Raw genomic sequence first — 20217 nt, 5'->3', positions numbered from 1 at the left:
CTCTCTCTCTCTTTCCCCCTCCCCCTCTAAAAATCAATTAAAAAAGACATAACCTTGTCTGAGGATTAAAAAAATTAAATACATTTCACAGACTGCTTTTTTTAATGTGGGTGGTATACCTATCCTCTCCCAACTAATAAAGCCAAAAACCTTATTTCTCTCTTTTTTCTCAGAATTTTTCCTCTATTAAACTACCACATGCGAGTAATAAAACACAATAATGAAAGAAAAATATATATAATTTATAAAATTGTATGCACACTTCCTGGAGAAAATATAAAGCTGATAACTCTGGGCTGTGTTTGTATACTAGGTTACTACCTCTCTCAACATTATCTTCAAGCCCCAGCACTGAAATATTCACTGAAGGATCTTAAATATCGAACAATGAGGAAACATCAATTTATTGCTAATTTACAAATTCCTATGCAGGAATTTAGCTGAAGGACAAAAAATAAGGCAAGAAAAGGGATGACAGCTGATATCCCAGACAGCTTTATTCACGTTTATGTATGATTTACTCGTAAGGGTGGCAGGACTTAATGCAAATGAATGTAGAAGAAACTGTCAGCTGCCCTGTGGTTCAACCAATAGAAGCACAGCTCCATCTTGGCTGTGCACTAGACTGCATTACAAACAGACTGTACCATCGATACCATCGCTTCAACAGCAGCCCTTCAGACAAGAGGTAGGTTTATATGATTTTTTTCATTCAGGAATACATGTCCTTATGATGCAGTATAAAAATATTTTACCATAAAAATCAAGCAGAAAGCTTTGTTCCTACTGAAAACCAAAATAAGCAATGTATTCATTTCATTGCTTGGCAGGATTTTATTATGGAAACATGAAGACTGCCTGTGCTATTTGAGAGCACCCTTACCATCTGTGCCTTAATGGAAAATTCATGACATTGTCTTTAACCGGATCTATAGCCAGACCTTAGAGTAAACTATAAGCATTTGATTTTAAATGGTTATTTGCTAATTTTATTTTCTCTGAACTATTTCATTTCAGCAGTTTGGTCTGCTTAAACAAAGGATTTTTCTTCAAGAAAAATCTAAACTAAAAGCGAATCTTGGACTAAAGCTTTCTGATTATATATGTGCAAATTATATTGGCTAATAAAAAGCAGTTGCTTACAAAAAAGTTTGATATATTTTAACAAATATGAGAAAATAATTCAAATTTATTTGATTTTGTGAATCTATAAAATATCACAACTGTGATCTTTATATAAAAATAAGACCATAAAGGTGCCATTATGTAGGCTGCATTTTATTATAAAGAAATAGATAATTTCTAGAGCTTCAGACTTTTCTAACATTTTAATTTCCTTACATAAGTAAAATCCTAAAGTCCATATTACTGTAATGTTCAAGTTATGCTATTTTTAAATGAAAACCTTTTTGAAATAGCCTTTCATTTTTGCATATGGCACAAAAAGATATAACAGTAACTTCGATGTTAAAGTTATTCTCAAATTTACCCTCACAATAAATACAAAGTCTTACTAATTCACTACATTTAGAAATAAAAATATGTCCAAGGAACTGGTTAAGAAAGGATAGTACAGTACCTTTCAAAGTACTAATATTACTTTCATGTCTCAGATTAACCATTCATATCTACTAAAAATCAGTAGCAATTGCTGACCAAATTTCTAATTTTATAATATTCAAGCATGAAAATATCATTATTTAGTAGGTGCTAGAGTTCAAAGATATTACCTATAAATGTTGACCTATAGATCCAACTTCTGCCCTTTTCTTTGCTGGGTAAATCTATTTAAAGAACTTTTTTTTTCATAATTTTTATTTCTTTTATTTCTTAGCCTGCATATAGCTAATATAAGTAAAGTGTCCCTTATAAAGACTACAGGTTGCTATAAGAAGATATTAGATCTCTCCAGGTTCAGCACAATGGGGTTTGTTACCTAGAAAACATTCCTGTTTGCCATACAAAGTATGGGTACCCAAAAAGAGTCGCAGATAAAATAAAAACTACTTTGCAAAAAAAAAAAAAGTTAACTTGTAACTCAAATTTCAGGTAAACTGTAAACTAAAACCCCTACCACCTACATTGTTTTAAAATCATAGTCTACATTTCCCTGGTAACACATCTCTAGTTAGCACAGATGTAGGCTCATTGCTGTTTCACTGAACTGGCTAGAGGCATGGCCTGTCTCAGAGAGTTCCAAGGCTAAGTGTATTGCTCTATTTGTAAAGGCCATTATTATTAATTGATCATATTTCAAAGTGACATGCTTAAAAGGTACTAGAAAATTCAATTCAAGGGCTTTTACCATAAATACAGCAAAAGCATAAATTTATTCTGATTTGGCAATTCAAGGTTTCAAAACAGTTCCTAGTCTTAGCCCCATAAATAATTTCACTAGAACCTTTTGAAATGGGAGGAAAAATAGGTGAAGGTAATTATTCCAAAAATAACAAACTAAAGAAGTATATGGTATTTACCTTAACACTTCCCATTCCTGTAATGAAATTTTACTTTATTGTTTTAATATATTTTTATTGATTCCTGAGAGGGAGAGGGAGAGAGAAACATCAGTGATGAAAGAGAATCATTGATGGGCTGCTCCCTGCACACCCCCTAACTAGGGATTGAACCCACAACCAGGCATGACCAGAATTACCCTTGACAAGAATTAAACCTGGGACCCCTTCAGTCCACAGGCCAATGTTCTACCCACTGAGACAAACTAGCTAGGGCTATAATGAAATTTTAAAGGGGTTAAGGGGGATGCAAAAAAGTACAGACTTTTCTTTGTCTTGTTGTGGGTTTTTTTGCCATTTTCTCTTACTTTTCAAAAGGCTTGTTTATAGCATTTGCTTGATACAAATTTACATTTTAGTTTCAAAAATATAGTCTCAGGACATTAAAAAAATCCTAATGGCAAATATCTTTTTGCATGTCTAGTTATGTCTAATCCAAAGTAAATTCATTTTACCCTAAATTTAACACAAAAAATCACTAGAGCTCTACTGTACTTTGGGAGAAAAAATAAATCACATGAAATATAAGGTGAAAAATGATTCCATATTATAAGGGTTTACTATTTTCAGCTATGCCCCAAAAGCTAACTAGAAAGTGAATGTTTTAAGCTGCTCATCAGTTATCAATGCACTTACAGGGGGCACAGTGTCATCATTTGTAACATAAACCTGACATGTACATACTCTTTCCTAAACTGCTTAGATGCTTCTAGCAAAGCTTACAATGCCCTGGGAGATGGCATACACTGCTGTCCACTGTATTATTATAAGCACTATGTATGATAAGCATATCTATATGAATAAGATATGCAGTCTAATCAAAATGACAGTTTTTGCCCTAGCTGGTTTTGCTCAGTGGATAGTGCGTCAGCCTGTGGAATGAAGGGTCCTGGATTCGATTCCAGTCAAGGGCATATACCTCAGTTGTGGGCTCTTCCCCAGCCTGGGCCTTAGTCAGGACACATGCAGGAGGCAACCAATAGATGTGTTTCTCTCACATTGATGTTTCTCTCTGTCTTTCCATCTTTCTTCCACTCTCTCTAAAATCAATGGAAAAATATCCTTGGGTCATGATTTAAAAAAAAAAAGACGGTGTTTGATAATCCTAATTTTTTAGAATCCAGAAATCTCAATAAATGTACTAAATAGATATAGAACACAATAGATTTTTAAAAGCCAAAGGTAAGGAATACTTTTAAAATATATTTGGTTTTGAGTAAGTAATATAGTGAAACGGTTCAAAAACTAAAAGAATGTCCAGTTGGTATGGCTCAGTTGTTGAGTAGTATGAATCAGGAGCACGGATCGATTCCCAATGAAGGCACATGCCCAGGTTGCAGGCTTGATCCCCAATGTGGGGCATGCAAGAAGCAGTCAATCAATGATTCTCTCTCATCACTGATGTTCCTATCTCTCCCTCTCTGAAATCAATCAAAATATATTTTTAAAAAACTAAAATAATGGCCGAAACCGGTTTGGCTCAGTGGATAAAGTGTCGGCCTGCGGACTGAAGGGTCCCGGGTTTGATTCCGGTCAAGGGCATGTACCTGGGTTGCGGGCACATCCCCAGTGGGAGATGTGCAGGAGGCAGCTGATCGATGTTTCTCTCTCCTCAATGTTTCTAACTCTCTATCTCTCTCCCTTCCTCTTTGTAAAAAATCAATAAAATATATATATATAAAAAAACTAAAAGAATGTAACCAGGTATATCTAGAGAAATCTCACACACACCCCTGCCCCCCAAATCTACTGTCCACCTAAGCCCACAAGTAATCACTGTTTGTATATTCAAGATTTTTGTGCAGATACAAGCAAATAAAAATATATATTTCCCCCTTTCCTATACATGCTGTACTGTACCTTGCTCTTTTCACTTAACATATCCTAAAAGTCTTTCCATATCACCACACAATTACCTCATCCTATCTAATAATAGACACGAGGTAACTGACCATACCTTCGCTATGTCTCCCATTGGCTAATCAGCATGATATGCAAATTAACCACCAACAAAGATGGCGGCTAATTTGCATACTGCAGGCAGGGCGGGACACTGGGAGCCACCATCCAGGCCCCTGTGTGGGACCCCAGAAGCCACCAGAAAGCCAGGCCGCAGGCAAGGCAATCCCCTGGGACCCAGGAGCCCCCTTGCCTGCGGCCTGTGATCGTGATCGGAAAGTCAGGCCACATGCAAGGTGGCCCCCTGGAACCCAGGAGCTCGTGTTCGAGATCTGCAGGCGAAGCAGCAATCAAGCTATGAGGGGGAGGGTGGGAGGCAGAAGGAGCTACGGGAGCAGCTCTGGCCAGACTGAAGACTCCCGCCGGAGCGAGGAGCAAAAACTGAAGGCTCAAGCCACAGCGAAGACTGTGTCCAAGGCGAAGATGGAAGGCGGTGGCCAGAGTGAAGGTCTGGGTCCCAGGTGCCAGAGGAAAACTGGTGCTGGCAGCCAGGGGAAAGAAGGCCTACTGCACGAATCTTCGTGCAAGAGGTCTCTAGTTCATGAATAATAGTCAATTGGGTTGGTATTCTATATTAACTTTAACCATAGAAATAGTTCACTAATGGGAACAAGTTAACTTCAAATAATTTAGTTGTGTGTCTGCCTGCCTGCCTGCCTGCCCCTACTTCCTCTCCTCCCCTTCCACTCCCTCCCTCTATTTATTTACGGGGGAAAGGGCCTGAAAAAGTTTTAAGCAATTCATTTATACCTCAAAAATAAACAGAATATGAAGCTACTTAAACCAACTTTCTAATCATTTTTAAATCTCATTTTGAAAAAGTAACTTAGTCTTTACAAATTCTCCCATTTTAAAGTCAAAACAAATAAAAAAAAGGCCTACTCATAATATATTAAAATACAAAGTAAGAATTTCAGTATAATTTCAACCATGTATGAGTTATAGATTTATATAGCCAATTTCTAGGAAGAAAGAACAAGAATTAAAAGTTTGATATGTTTGGGAGATAGGATTCTGGGTAAAATTTTTAGATTTTTTTTAATTGTATGATATTTCTGAAATCAATAGTATACTAACACTTTAAATTAACATAAAGTTAATTAATAAGGTAGATTAAACTAATTTGAGGGGCATAATGTGGAAATTGCCTCACTCTTTGTCCTCCCTCCCTATTACTGTTTCCTTGTAGTCACTGCTAATGCAGATTTAGAAGAAAACCCCTCAGATTTTTTCCCCCGAGATTAAAAAGGAATCAACCTGAAAGCCTTAACCAAAAACCTAAAAAATCCTTTCATCAATACTGGAAAGGTCCCAGGTTAGCACAAGTAAAATTATTACATAGACCCTTATGTCATTTTTTCCTATTCTACCTACCCATATAAGTGGCACTGTCCCCTACTTCCCCAAGGACCTACTATTCTTCCTTTCCCTCTCCTCTGTTTGCTCTGCTTTTCAAAAAGGGCCTGAAACTCATTCATACTGAAGTAAAAATAACTGTAACAATGTGTGTTACCCCTCCCACGAATATCTGCATCTTAGTAGTGCTAAAAATCTTAAAGGAGTTCCAAAGCTGAACTTATTGTAGGGGGGTATGTGTGCCATGAAAGACTGGATCACAAAGGACTTAACTTTTGTTTCCATTTGAGTCTGTTTCTGTGGGTTACTTGACTATTTGTGTGCATGATGATTAGAAATAGAGGCAGCAATAATGCAGAAGTTAGAGTGGTAGCCTATCAGGAAATCTACATTATATAACTCTATGTGAATGGCACCCCACAATACAATATGAATGGTGCTCCTTGGAGCTGTCAACATTGCAACCCTGCTCTCTCTCTATACAGTGATGGCGAACCTATGACACGCGTGTCACCTCCTGTGGCTCAGGAGGTCACAGTTCGATTCCCGGTCAGAACACATGCCCAGATAGAACTCATTTTTTTGGTTAATATTTCTTTGTTAAATGGCATTTAAATATATAAAATAAATATCAAAAATATAAATCTTTGTTTTACTATGGTTGCAAAGATCAAAAAATTTCTATATGTGACACGGCACCAGAGTTAAGTTAGGGCTTTTCAAAATGCTGACACACCAAGCTCAAAAGGTTCGCCATCACTACTCTATAAGAACATGCTCTGGCCCTGGCTGATGTGGCTTAGGTGATTGAGCATTTTCCCGTGCACCTAAAGGTCACTGGTTCAATTCCTGGTCAGGACACATACCCAGGTTTTGGGTCTGATCCCCAGTTGGGGTGCATGTGGAAGGCAACCAATCGATGTTTCTCTCTCACTTTGATGTTTCTCTCTCTCAAATCAATAAACATATTTTTTAAAAATGCTCAGAAGAAAAAAATTCAAAGGCCAGAAGAGGGTAACTTTGAAAGGCTAAATCTCCAGATATAGTTTGAAAACGATGTAATGTAACACATACTGGGTTACAGACAACTTATTTTTGTATGTCCCAGAACTAATAGAAGCAGTTGGTTCAATTACAGTACATTAGTCTGTTATCCTTCATTTCAAGATAAAGGATCCCAAGCACCATAAAACTGAAGAACTCTTGCCCAGACAGTGTGGCTCAGGAGGTCACAGTTCGATTCCCGGTCAGAACACATGCCCAGATTGAGGGCTTGATCCCTGGTGTGGAGCATACAGGAGGCAGCCTGATCAATAGTTCTCTCTCACCATTGATGTTTCTCTCTCACTCTCTCCCTCCCTCTCTGAAGTCAATAAAATATATTTTACAAAAAAAAACCCTGAAGAATTCTTAAATCCAAAAAGAAAAATAAATTGAAGCCTTTACTTTTGGCCTCAGATCATCAACTTAACCTTCAAAACACATGAAAGAAGGAAGGAACCAAGTCCATCTAGAGAGGTGAAGGGATTTGTCAAGCAAATCTGACTTAAGAAAACAAGAACCTTAGAAGATATCAATTTATCAAGCCCAAAGTTTTAAAATTATATCTATAAAGGAAATAAAGAAATCTAAAGGAATTATGGTTACTAGTGCCCCGGTGCATGGGCTCATGCAGATTGAAAGGAAATTAATTAGAAAGTGGCCAACAGAGCAGGTCTGGGCGAGATGGGCCGTACATGCCCTGGAGCCAACCTCCCAAGGTCTCTTCTCTGCCATCCCCTTCTCGGCCAGCCATACCTGAGGCGGCGCTGAGGCTTGAAGAGCATCTTTGTAGAGTGAGCAAGGTCCCTCTGGGATGGTGGGGTCCTTCGGCTTGGCCTGCGGGGATCAGGCCAAAACTGGCTCTCTGACATCCCCCAAAGGGATGCTAGAGGGCAGTTCTCGGGTGATGTACCCCAGAATCAGCTACTTCCTCTCTGGTTCCGGGGTGCATCACCCGAGAACCGCCACTGCCAAGTCACCACAGCTCAGCACCTCCTGCATTGAGTGTCTGCCCCCTGGTGGTCACTGTGCATCATAGCTACCGGTCGAACGGTCCCTTAACCTTTTATATATATAGATAGATGGCTTTAGGTTTTAAGTCACTTTTTAATCTTTAACACTCTCAAATAAGGGCAACAAGTCTCAGGTCGACAAGAGCAAAAGTTAATGCAAGAATACTGAAACTTTAACTCACTAGCTAATTTTGTGAAATGGAATAATTCAATAAATGATAACTGTGGGGCATTAAATTTGCCTGTTTTTTAAAATATATCTATAGGTCATTTAGGCACATGAAACATTTAGACACAAATAAAACTAAGATTTTAATTTCTTCATAGGCAACTTAATTTAACTTTTCTTTCTCTACTATTTTTCACTCAGCCACTATTCCCTGATTCAGGTCCCTATCCTCGAAGTTTAAAGGAGTGGAAATAGGAGCCGAAAATACACAGAACTAAGAAGGTGAGAGGATCCACAAGGGCATTTTGAAGAATATAACCTTAAAACGCAGAGTTCCTGACCACTTCTTTAGTCAAACTTTAAACCAATGCAGCTGCCTTTTTTCCCTTTCCAGTTAATTTCAGTGTATGAATATTAAAAATACATACTTGTTAAATAATACACACAGAAATATATAGTATAGTTTACAGACTACATTGGCATAGATACAGAAAAAATTAGCCAGGCCACTGTGGCTCAGGGGTTGAGTGTTGAACTAGGAGATCAGTTTGATTGCCGATGAAGACACATTTCCCGCCAGAACCGGTTTGGCTCAGTGGATAGAGCGTCGGCCTGCGGACTCAAGGATCCCGGGTTCGATTCCGGTCAAGGATATGTGCCTTGGTTGCAGGCACATCCCTGGTGGGGGGAGTGCAGGAGGCAGCTGATCGATGTTTCTCTCTCATCGATGTTTCTAACTCTCTATCCCTCTCCCTTCCTCTCTGTAAAATCAATAAAATATATTTTTTTTAAAAAAGACACATTTCTGGGTTTCAGGCTAGACCCCCCCCATTAGGGGATGTGCGGGAGGCAACCTATCAATGATTCTCTCTCATAATTGATGTTTCTATCCCTCTCTCCCACTCCTCTCTCTAAAATCAATAAAGACATTTTCTTTTGAAAGAAAAATTAACACCATTAAATGTGTTTTTAAATTTACTTATTGAATTAATACCATTCAGGCATTAATTCTGGCAGATAAGGAAGGCTCAGATCGCCTATATAAATTTATTAACAAATCTTAGCACTGAGATTTGGATTGCTAAATCTGTAGAGTCTGGTTACATATATTCATTTTATCTTTTTATAGATTCAAAAGAACAATACAAGAAGTGGAATCCTAAGAATGGCCTCCCTGAGCTCCAGCCTATGGAATGAAACCACTACATCTGTTTATCAGTACCTTGGTTTTCAAGTTCAAAAAATTTACCCTTTCCATGATAACTGGAACACTGCCTGCTTTGTCATTCTGCTTTTATTTATATTTACAGTGGTATCTTTAGTGGTGCTGGCTTTCCTTTATGAAGTGCTTGACTGTTGCTGCTGTGTAAAAAACAAAACGGTGAAAGACTTGAAAAGTGAACCCAACCCTCTTAGAAGCATGATGGACAACATCAGAAAACGTGAAACTGAAGTGGTTTAGCACTCTACATAAGATAAGCAAAATCTCTGAAAACAGCCTTCAACTTTGGAGAAAAAAATTTTCTGAGACCAACTGTTATTATAAAATTGACTGACTTTGAATGATTAAGAGATCTCTACTAGAAGTGGTTCTCAACTTTCTGGCCCTTTAAAAACAGTTCCTCATGCTGTGACCCAACCATAAAATTATTTTTCGTTGCTACTTCATAACTATAATGTTGCTACTGTTATGAATCGTAATGTAAATATCTGACATGCAGGATGGTCTTAGGCGACCCCCTGTGAAAGGGTCGTTCAACCACCAAAGGGGTCATGACCCACAGGTTGAGAACCGCTGTACTAGAAGAAAAAGACAAGTTAAATATGTATTGTGTGTGTGTATCCCTTTCATTAAACATACAGTAAAATTTCATAAATGTGAATAACTTACCAATCTCTTTAAAATTACACTTTAAAAACTTAGATAGCCCGGCCGGCGTGGCTCAGTGGATAGAGCATTGGCCTGTGGACTGAAGGGTCACAGGTTCGATTCTGGTCAAGGACATGTACCTTGGTTGCAGGCACATCCCCAGTAGGGGGTGTGCAGGAGGCAGCTGACCAATGTTTCTCTCTCACTGATGCTTCTAACTCTCTATCCCTCTCTCTTCCTCTCTATAAAAAAATCAATAAAATATATTAAAAAAAAACTTAGATAAAAGATTCCTAGAATTCAATATTAAGCAGCAAAAGGGAAACTGGAAAATATAAGCAAGGCTAATGATGCCAAGCAACTTATATCTAAATAAATTATGTGGACTAAAAAATAGAGTACTATGCCCTGGCCAGTGTGGCTCAGTTGGTTGGAGTATCTTCCCGTGCACCAAAGGGTCACACGGGTTTGACTCCTGGTCAGGGCACATACCCAGGTTGTGGGGGTTCGATCCCAGATCAGGGTGCATACAAGAGGCAACTGATCAATGTTTCTCTCTCTCTCTCAACTGATCAATGTTTCTCTCCCTACCCCCTTCTTCTCTTCATCCCTCCCTCCCCCTTCCTCCTCTCAAAAAATCAATTAAAAAAATAGAGGGGAGCAATGGGGGGAAAGGGGGAATATCCTATATAATAAAAGTGTAATATGCAAATTGACCTAAGGTCAAATAGCAGGACGACCATCCAGGACCACACTGTGACACCCACTGGCACCAGGCCAGTCAAGGCAATGGAATGCGATTGCTCGGGGGCCCAGCCATTGCCCCATGATCACCCCACAGAGGGAGGCCCAGACCACCAGCCTGGGGGGGGGAGGGGCAATCAAATGGGGGGCTCCACGATCGCCCCAAAGAGGGATGCCCAGGCCACTGAGCAGCAGGCTGCAGCAGGTGGGCGGGGCCTCCCTTTTCGAGGGAAGCCCGGGTCCCAGGTGCCGGTGGCAGGAGGGAAGCCAGTCCTGGCAGCTGGAGAAAGGAAGGCCTACTCTTGCACGAATATCCTGCATTGGGCCTCTAGTCTATAATAATCTCAACAATAAAGATTTTTTTTAAAAAAGAGTATTACATCTATATGTATTTTGGTAATAAAAATACTTCCACTTGAAGTCCCTACTTATTAAAAAGCAGTATTTTCTAGTTTACTGAAGACAACTTACACGTTTTGAAAGTAGGATTACTGTAACAAAAATCTCAAAATACTCAGAAGGTCACAAGTATACTTGCATAAAAATTTCATTAAATGGACTAACTGTTGCCCAGCCGGTGTGGCTCAGTGGTTGAGCATCAACCCAGGAACCAAGAGGTTGCTGTCAATTCCTGGTCAGGGCACATGCCCAGGTTGCAGGTCAATCCCCAGTAGGGGGTGTGCAGGAGACAGCTGATCAATGAGGTTCCTCTCTTACCGATGTTTCTATCTTTCTATCTTTCTTCCTTCCTCTTTATAAAAATAAATAAAAACTTTTTTCTTTTTTTAACATGGACTAACTGTTGAAATACAAGGTCTAAGAAGGGTCAGGTTATCTTCAAGCTAAGACTTACTAGTACATCCCCTAAACTGCATTTCTTGAGCTTGTGCTTTCAGTTTGCTTCTCATATTCACACTCTCAAGGACTAAGATACCCAATGTAGAAAAGACTGCAAAATAAAAGTCAAGATAGGATCACTCAACACCTGTTAAGAAATAACAGCACTTTTATTTCTTGGAATTCCAATGACTATACACGTATTATATTTTACTAGAGGCCCAGTGCACAGTCCCTCGTCCTGGCCTGCACCCTCTCGAAATCTGGGACCCCTCAGGGGATGTCAGACTGCCAGTTTCGGCCCGATCCCCACAGGCCAGGCCGAGGGACCCCCGCTGGTGCACGATCGGGGCCGATGAGGGACCGCGGGAGGGCTCCAGGGCATGTCCGGCCCATCTTGCCCAGTACCCATAGGCCGGACCCCAGCATCAAGCTAACCTACCAGTAGGAGTATCTTCCCCCTGGTGGTCAGTGTGCATCATAGCAACTGGTCAAATGAATGGTCAGTCACTTAACATATTAGGCTTTTATTATATAGGATAGGATAACCCTATACTTTTTTGCTACTGTCCATGCCTTTAGGGCAGAAATGCCACTCCTGAAAATTTATTGAGCAATTAGTTCAAAAGAAAAAAAAAACTCAAGATACAAAGATGTTTATAATAGCATTACTAAAAATAATAAAAAGTTGGAAATAACAGCTTAAAAGTGGCACATTAACTTAACAGATTATTAAGAAGTTACTGAAAATTATGACAGAAAATATTTGCTTTATAAAGTGAAAAATAACTGTCATTTTCAATTTAGAGAAGCCTCACTGCCGATCTGAAATAGCTTTTCCACAAAATATTTTTTATATATTTTCTAACATTAGTAACATATCCAGTTTTCAAAGGACTTGTGAAATCTAAGTATTCAAAATACTTTGGTAGTCAGGAACTATTCTGAGCACTGTTAAAACCATATTTCCATAAACAATAAATTTTGGGTCCTTGCCCCAGATGGAAAGCATATAGGTTCTTTAACTAGATTATTTGATAATGTACACTATCAACTTTTCCCTACCTTACCCTGTAATTTATTTAATCACTCAACGAATAAGTATTGAATGCTTCTATGTCTGAGGGACTAGGTTACAATAGCAAACAGTAATCAATTCATCCAGCCAGTGTGGTTCAGTGGTTGAAAGTCAACCTATGAACCAGGAGGTCATGATTCAATTCTGGGTCAGAGCATATGCCCGGGTTACAGGTTTGATCCCCAATAGAGGGCATGCAGGAGACAGCCGATTAATGATTCTCTCTCAGCGCGGACGTTTCTATCTCTCTCTCCCTCTCCTTTCCTTTCTGAAATCAATAAAAGATGTATTTTTTGAAAAAACAATTATAAAACTCTTAGAAGAAAACAGTAAATTTTCATGACCTTGGGTTAGGCAAAGATTTCTTAGATATGACACCAAGAGCACAAGTGATAAGAAATTGGATCGAGAAATTACATCTGGATTATATAAAGAACTCTTACAAATCCATAGTAAGAAAACAACGCAATATTTTTCTAGTGGGCAAAAATGTGAACAGAGATTTCACCAAAGATGACACATGAATGGTCAAATAAGCACATGAGATGACATCCAACATCATTAATCATTAGAGAATTGCATATTAAAACCAAAATACCATTTTATATCCACTAGAATGATTATGATCAGAAAGACAGGAATAACAAGTCTTGGCAAGAGTAAGAAAAGAATGAAACCTTCATACATTAATGGTGAGAATGTAAAATAGCACGACCATTTTGGTAGTTCCTTAAAAAGTTAAACATAAAGTTACCACATGACCCAGAAATTCTACTCTTAGGTCTCTTTACAAGGAAAAAATAAAAAGATGTCCATATAAAGACTTATCCATAAATGTTCATAGCAGCACTATTCATAGTAATCAAAAAGTGGAAGGAATATAAATGTCTATTAACTGGCCCTAGCTGGTTTGGCTCAGTGGATAGAGCGTCGGCCTGCAGACTGAAAGGTCCCAGATTCAATTCCAGTCAAGGGCACACACCTAGGTTGAGGGCTCGATCTCTAGTATGGAGCATGCAGGAGGCAGCCGATCAATGATTCTCTCTCATCATTGATGTTCCTATCTCTCTCTCCCTCTCCCTTCCTCTCTGAAACCAATAAAAATGTATTTTTTTTAAAGTTAAATAAAATGTCTATTAACTGGTGCATGGATAAACAAATTGTGGTATATCCCTATAATGGAATATTCTTCAGCAATAAAATGGAATGAAGTCCTACTACATGCTCCAACATGGATAGAATTCTGGACAAAATACAGCAAACTGAATTCCACAACAAATGAAAAGATTATATACTACGACCAAGGATTTTTTCCAAGAATTCAAGGTTGGTTTAACATATGAAAATCAATTAATATAATATACTGTTGTTATTAAATGATCAAGTTAGTGTTCTTTAGTCTAACAGATGCTAAGTAAAAAAGAAGCCCCACACTAAGGACCACATATTGTTCAATTTCACATATATGAAATATTCAGAAAAGACAAATACAGAGACAGAAAGTAGATTATTAGTTGGATGGGGTGGAAATAAGGAACAACTGCAAATGGGCACAAGGAATCTTTTGTGGGTGATGGAAATGTTCTAAAATTGGATTTTACTGCCTGGCTGGCATGATTCAGTGGTTGAATCAGGAGACTGAACCTTGAATCAGGAGATCATGGTTCGATTCCCGGTCCAGACATATGCCCAGGTTGCAGGCTCAATCCTCTGTGTGGGGTGGGCAGGAGGCAGCTGATCAATGATTCTCTCTCATCATTGATGTTTCTATCCCCCTCTCCCGCTCCCTTTTTCTCTGAAATCAATAAAAATATATTTTTAAAAGTAAAATAAGATAACCTAAATTCTAACTATAACACAAGACTTTTAACATCTTAAGAGCAAAAAATTCTCTCATCATTGCATCCTTTCTACTTAAAGTGCCTAACAATTGATGAATGAACTGAAAAATGAACTTGCCATTACTAAACCGTTTTCTGAAAAATAAAAACTAAACAGTTCTAGTCAATTTTACTAACCTGAATTTTGTTTAGAGCCTGATGACCCTCCATGTTCTAGTTTTGCCTTCTTCTTCTTCGATGATGATGAAGTTGATGACTCGGAAGGTACTGAACGTTTTTCTACTACAGGAGTGGAAAGAGCTCGTTTTTTGAACAGCTCCCTTTCTCTCAAAAGGCTTGGATCCATAATGCTGCAAAGATAAAAGTCAGTACCTTTAATACAGATTCCAGTCACTCAAACCTATATGCTAAATTTGTAAGTCTCAACAAGAGTTACTTCCCAAACAAAATTATCTTGTTACTAGTTGTCTAGCATTTGTACTCACTGACTCATTCACTCAAAAAATCTTTAATGCCGAAACCGGTTTGGCTCAGTGGATAGAGCGTCGGCCTGCGGACTGAAAGGTCCCGGGTTCGATTCCGGTCAGGAGCATGTACCTTGGTTGCGGGCACATCCCCAGTGGGGAGTGTGCAGGAGGCAGTTGGTCGATGTTTCTCTCTCATAGATGTTTCTGACTCTCTCTCTCTCCTTTCCTCTCTGTAAAAACTCAATAAAATATATTTTTTAAAAAATCTTTAATGAGGGCCTATTATTGTGCCAAACACTGTGCTAGGCATTAGTAAAGAGAAATAGAATTGTTCTCTAAAACTCTAGAACTGCACTCTCCAATTTGGTAGGCACTGGCCACATGTGCCTATTGAGCACTGAGTTGGGCTAGAGTTGAGATGTACTAAGTGTAAAATATACATCAGATGGAAAAGACTTAGTACAAAGAACAGAACTTATAATATTGCTAATGCCATATTTTCGACTGATTCTACACTGATGTGATATTTTAGATATACTGGATTAAGGAAAATATGAAAATTAATTTACCCTAAATTTTTTAGAAACCATGGCTACTAGAAAATTGTAAATTATATGTCTGACTCACACTTGAAGCTTACATTGCAATTCCATTGGACAACACTGCTCTAGAAACATCATCAAGAATGCTGTCTACAGCCTAACCGGTTTGGCTCGGTGGATAGAGCGTCAGCCTGCGGACTGAAAGGTCCCAGGTTCAATTCCAGTCAAGGGCATGTGCCTCTGTTGAGGGCACATCCCCAGTAGGGGGTGTGCAGGAGGCAGCTGATCGATGTTTCTCTCTCATGGATGTTTCTAACTCTCTATCCCTCTCCCTTCCTCTCTGTAAAAAATCAATAAAATATATTTAAAAAAAAAAAAGTAGGGGAGACAAGCCTAAAATAGGAAGCATCTGTTTATTTCCCCTTGTAAAGACAGGTGATTAACCCAGGCTCTGAAGCATGATTTAAACACAACCTTAAATAAAAAGCCTTACAGTTGAAGGAGACCTAAGTGCTTATGGCATTTGATCCTCAGGACCCGATGAGATCAAAGGTATCCACTTTAATTACTCTTTTAAAATGTAAACTCGGAAGTGAAGAGTTATGGTTAAGGTCACAGCAGCTGGAAGTCCTTGGACCAGAACCCAAATAGCCTAACTCCCTAAATCAGTGCTCCACGGTCCAAATCTGAGTCACTGGTTAGGCCTCAAGTCTAAAACACTCTGGGTCACATGTTATTTATTTACTGCTTGTAAGTCCGGTGCTCAATGCTTTCCTGTTCTCAAATGCACGCTTCTTGAAGGCCAGGATTTCTCTCTCGGCGCTCCGAGGCCTTCCCCAGCATGGTGGCCCAAGGGGCACTTGATTAGGGAGTCAGGAGGCTCCGATCCGGATCCAGTCCTCACTTTGGGTGGCCTTTATGACTCCTTACGCCACACCTGAAACGCTGGTAAAAAACCGTGTGTAAAAGGTGTGACACCGATCACAGTCAAAGGCCCAGAGCAGAAAGCCCAATGGCTATCGTCAACGAAAGCTCCGCCCAACTTTGCCTCCTTCCGTTAGAAGACCCGTCACTATTGGCCGAGTTTTACATGCGTGGTCCACAGGGCACCCACCCCTGCCCGTGTTACACTGAAACCACCACTCTGGGACTTCACGTGTCCACGTGTCACGGACACCGAGAAGCCAACATTAAGTCACAATCTCCTGACTCCACGTTCTTTCCCGTAACATAGTTCGGCTTCTCTCAACCTTTACACTCTCTTGGGCTTCGGTCGCTGCCTAAGCCTCCGAGGCGCCACGGGCACCCAAGGACCCTGCGATGAATGGCGGCAAGCTGAGAAGGGGCTGCTTACACCCCAAAGGTGGGAGAGAAATGGACCGCGGCGTGTCGTTTCGAGAACACTTTTAGGCTTTGCAGAAAACCACCATTAGACACGAGGTCTCCAAAAGGCTGCTTACAACAAACAACAGTCCGCGGACGAGCATCTACATCACAGCCTTTAGCTGGCGGGACACCGTGGCTCCCCGAACTCCACACACACGGTCCGCTAAGCTCCTGCTAAGGTACACTTGGGGGCGAGGACGAGGCTCACCGCGAATTCCCCCTTCCCACCCAAAAGTTTGCTCCCTAAACCGCCGGCCTCAGACAATACTCCCAAGAAGTTGTTCGGATGTTGAGGTGTTTCGCGCAGAGCACGGCAGCCCCAGCCACCCGGAGGGTGGAAACCGCGCTCGCCCCGCCGGAGGCGTCGTCCGGAGGAACAACAGGCCGGAACCCGCGCCCCCCGCCCGGCGGCGGCAGCCCCTACCTGAGCGAGGAGGGCCGCCCCACGCGACCTACGCCGCCTCCCCGCGCCTCCGCCTCGGCCAGCCACTCACTCCCACGTGGCGGCCGCTTCCAGCTCCTGGTCTGCGCCCCCGCCGGCCCGAACGCTCACCCAGCCTTGCCCCACCACGCCTGGGTCCGCGCACTGGCGGCGAAGGAGGAGGGACTCGGCCCAGAGCCCCGCCCACCACTTCCGGATCAGGTTGCTCAAACCTCAATCCCGGCAGCCACCGCGGCGCCTCCGGCCGCCTCCAACGCGCGTGCGTGCTCACGTGCTCCGCTAGGGGTCCCGCGGGAGGATTATCAGCCAGCTGGAGCGTTCTGGGTCTCCATGGCAATGGGAGGATGGCTGGCATCGGGAGGAAAACAGGCTCAGGTGCGAGGCAAGTAGCAGCCGCCAAGATGGAAATCTTTCCTTTGCAGGAATGTAAAGCTACCAGATCTGCTTTGGAATCTGTTTAACGCAAGTGGCAACGTGATTTTCCAGGTTATTGTCTGCCAGGTTTTTGTGACTTTACAGGAAATGCCTGTTACCGGCATCTAAACTTCAAAAAACATGGCTCCAGCTCTTTCTGTTGCAAGTGAGGAAACAAGAAGACTAGGGAAGCTAAATGGCTTGCTCAAGACAGCCCAACCAGAAAGTTTGCTACAGAGCCTTAGTTCATAGCTAAGACTTTGTAGCAAATCCTGGAGTGAAGCCCTTTCTGAATTCCCAACCACCACACCTGTGAACTCTCTCAGAAGAGGATTTCGAATTCAGAGGTAACATAAAGGGGTAGAAATAAAGCGACGAGAAAGATTGGCCTTGGCCACAGCCTGCAATGTATTGGAGTGTGTACAAGTTCTGTGGCTGTCCTCTCCTCACGTATAACCCAAAGCTGCAGCATAGCCAGTGCTCAACTACTCTGTAACTGTCGTCTAATTACTTAGTACTGGTCACTCCTCAACCTGTATTGGTTTTCTCATCAGGAATAATTGTACTATCACAATTGCATTAGACTGTTGTGGAGCTTGAGAGAATACATAATTTTTTATTCAAATTTTGGAAATAAAAGCAAAAAGATTGTGTGGCTTTTTAAAATTGGTTTCATTCTAGATGATTTTTGTAAAAAACCCGGTTGATGTTCATCTGACACTCCCGGGAAAATTTAACTTTGAATAGCAATTTAGTAGGGCCGAGGTTTTACAACTTGGTAAGTCAAGATATTCACTGGTAAAAACCTGATGAGGTGTAATGGGGAGAAGGAGCCAACATCTAGTACAGAAAATAGTCCCAAAAAGGTTAAAATCAAGAAACATGAGCCAGCATTGTATCAATTTTTAGTTAATCATTCTTTTCTCCAGTGACTATATAAATTCCAGTTTCTCATACCCTTGTGGAATCAGTTCTATCATTCTGCTGGTGACCTTACCAAGAGTAAGAGACTTACTATACAAATTAACAATGGGTAGACCATAAATGATCATAAAACTGACCCACATAAGAAACCAAGCCACAACCTTTGCAGCAATCAGCTCAGAATAATCAGGATTTGCTCAAAGGCTGCCAACTTCCTTGTTTTAGGCACATACATACCCACTCGAACACACACACCAGAACTAATAAGAGAAAACCAAATATGCTCCCTAAACCAATCACAGAGATGCCCCATTTCTAGTTACTTCACCTCCAGCTCCCCTTGCCAACAACCTTTAATCACAGCATACCAGGAGCATCCCCTTTCTTTTCTTATTGTGCTTCGAGTTTTTTGCACTTCACAGGTGTTGCATACTTTACATATTGAAGCCAAGACCCACCATCAGCAAAAAGATTACAACTCACTGTATTGCCATACTCACTTTATGCCAGTAGTCTGAAACGGAAACCACAATGTCTCCAAGGTATACGTGTAAAGCCTCCCCTCTTTCTGATTGCCTTTGAGTCTCTGCCCAAGTGACGGTGGCTGACATAGCAAGCTCTGTAGTCTCTGTTCTCATTTAAGTGTTCTTCATTTTGTGCCCACTTGTGTGAAATAAAACTTTGACACATGCTCATTATCTAGTCACGTGAGAACGGAGCCTAGCAATTAGAGAATAATGCTTTTAACTAGATCTACACATGGAAAGCACTCAATGAATTATTAAAAAATAGACAGATACATCAAAAATTTGAAGTTTATTTGCATAAAAATAGATTAAAATTAGGTAGGCCCAAACCAAAAAAGGTTAGGAATACTCTACCAACAGGGAAAGGTGTTTATAGCTAAGAATCTGTAGCAAATCAAAGAAAGTATTTGATTGGCTATAGTTCAAGCCATTGCCTTATTAGGGAAGCCTAGTTGGTAGGTTGTGATTAGTTCTGAAATTTCATTTTCTCAAATTCAAGTGTATTGACACTGGCTTAGGTTTCAGTTTGCTTATGTAAGCTACCAGGCATTAGAGCCACCACAGTCTAATGGCCTCCTTGTTTAAGTACTTTAACCAATAGCTCACAATTATTCCTTTACTTCTTTTAAAAAATATATGTTTTTATTGATTGCAGAGCAAGGAAGGGAGAGAGAAAAAGAAACATTAGTGATGACAGAGAATCATCGATCAGCTGCCTCCTGCATCTCCCCACCCCCCACTGGGGATTGAGCCTGTAACCCGGGCATGTGCCCTAACCGGGAATTGAACGGAGACCTACGGAGACCTCCTGGTTCACGGATCAATGCTCAACCATTGAGCCACATGGGCCGGGCTCCTTTCTTTCTTTTTCTTTTCTTTTTTTAAATGTTTATATTGATTTAAGAGAGAGGAAGAGGGAGAAAGAGAGAGAAACATGGATCGGCTGCCTCCTGCATGCCATCCATTAGGGACTGAGCCAGAAACCCTGGAATATGCCCTGATCGGGAATGGAACTAGCAACCTTTCAGTGCACAGGGTGGCTCTCAACCAACTGAGCCACACTGGCCAGGGCAATTATTCCTTTATTTCAT

The 20217-nt window shown here is 40.6% G+C and overlaps 2 protein-coding genes across 12 annotated transcripts in view; one reads left to right on the top strand and one right to left on the bottom strand.

Moving 5' to 3' along the window:
- The window catches only part of GTF2E2 (general transcription factor IIE subunit 2), a 93206-nt gene extending 75759 nt beyond the window's left edge, over positions 1-17447 (bottom strand). For 8 of the 10 annotated variants that reach the window (XM_015565260.1, XM_015565258.1, XM_015565256.1 and 5 more), the window contains exons 1-2: positions 17244-17447; positions 14602-14774 (exon numbers count right to left, since the gene is read on the bottom strand). In XM_015565260.1, coding sequence (XP_015420746.1) covers positions 14602-14770 — 169 coding nt within the window. In that variant the 5' untranslated portion in view covers positions 14771-14774; positions 17244-17447. The remainder of the gene's footprint in view (positions 1-14601; positions 14775-17243) is intronic. The other 2 variants (XM_015565262.1, XM_015565263.1) reach the window with 2 other exon arrangements.
- On the top strand, positions 526-9703 carry SMIM18 (small integral membrane protein 18). Of its 2 annotated transcripts, none has more exons than XM_006765615.2 (3): positions 526-688; positions 8275-8336; positions 9184-9703. In XM_006765615.2, the coding sequence occupies exon 3, from the start codon at positions 9220-9222 to the stop codon at positions 9514-9516; it is 297 nt and encodes a 98-aa protein (XP_006765678.1). In that variant the 5' UTR covers positions 526-688; positions 8275-8336; positions 9184-9219; the 3' UTR covers positions 9517-9703. The 2 variants fall into 2 exon arrangements, with proteins under 2 accessions (XP_006765678.1, XP_015420750.1); XM_015565264.1 differs by having other exon boundaries at positions 527-688; positions 8256-8336.
- Positions 17448-20217: the final 2770 nt, after the last annotated feature.

Source organism: Myotis davidii, unplaced genomic scaffold (assembly GCF_000327345.1).
Source record: "Myotis davidii unplaced genomic scaffold, ASM32734v1 scaffold93, whole genome shotgun sequence".
Lineage (NCBI taxonomy): Eukaryota > Metazoa > Chordata > Mammalia > Chiroptera > Vespertilionidae > Myotis > Myotis davidii.
This window is presented reverse-complemented; position numbering and strand designations above follow the sequence as displayed.

Coding starts and splice junctions, on each gene's coding strand:
- SMIM18 (XM_006765615.2), top strand. CDS start 9,220: ATGGCCTCCCTGAGCTCCAGCCTATGGAATGAAACCACTACATCTGTT.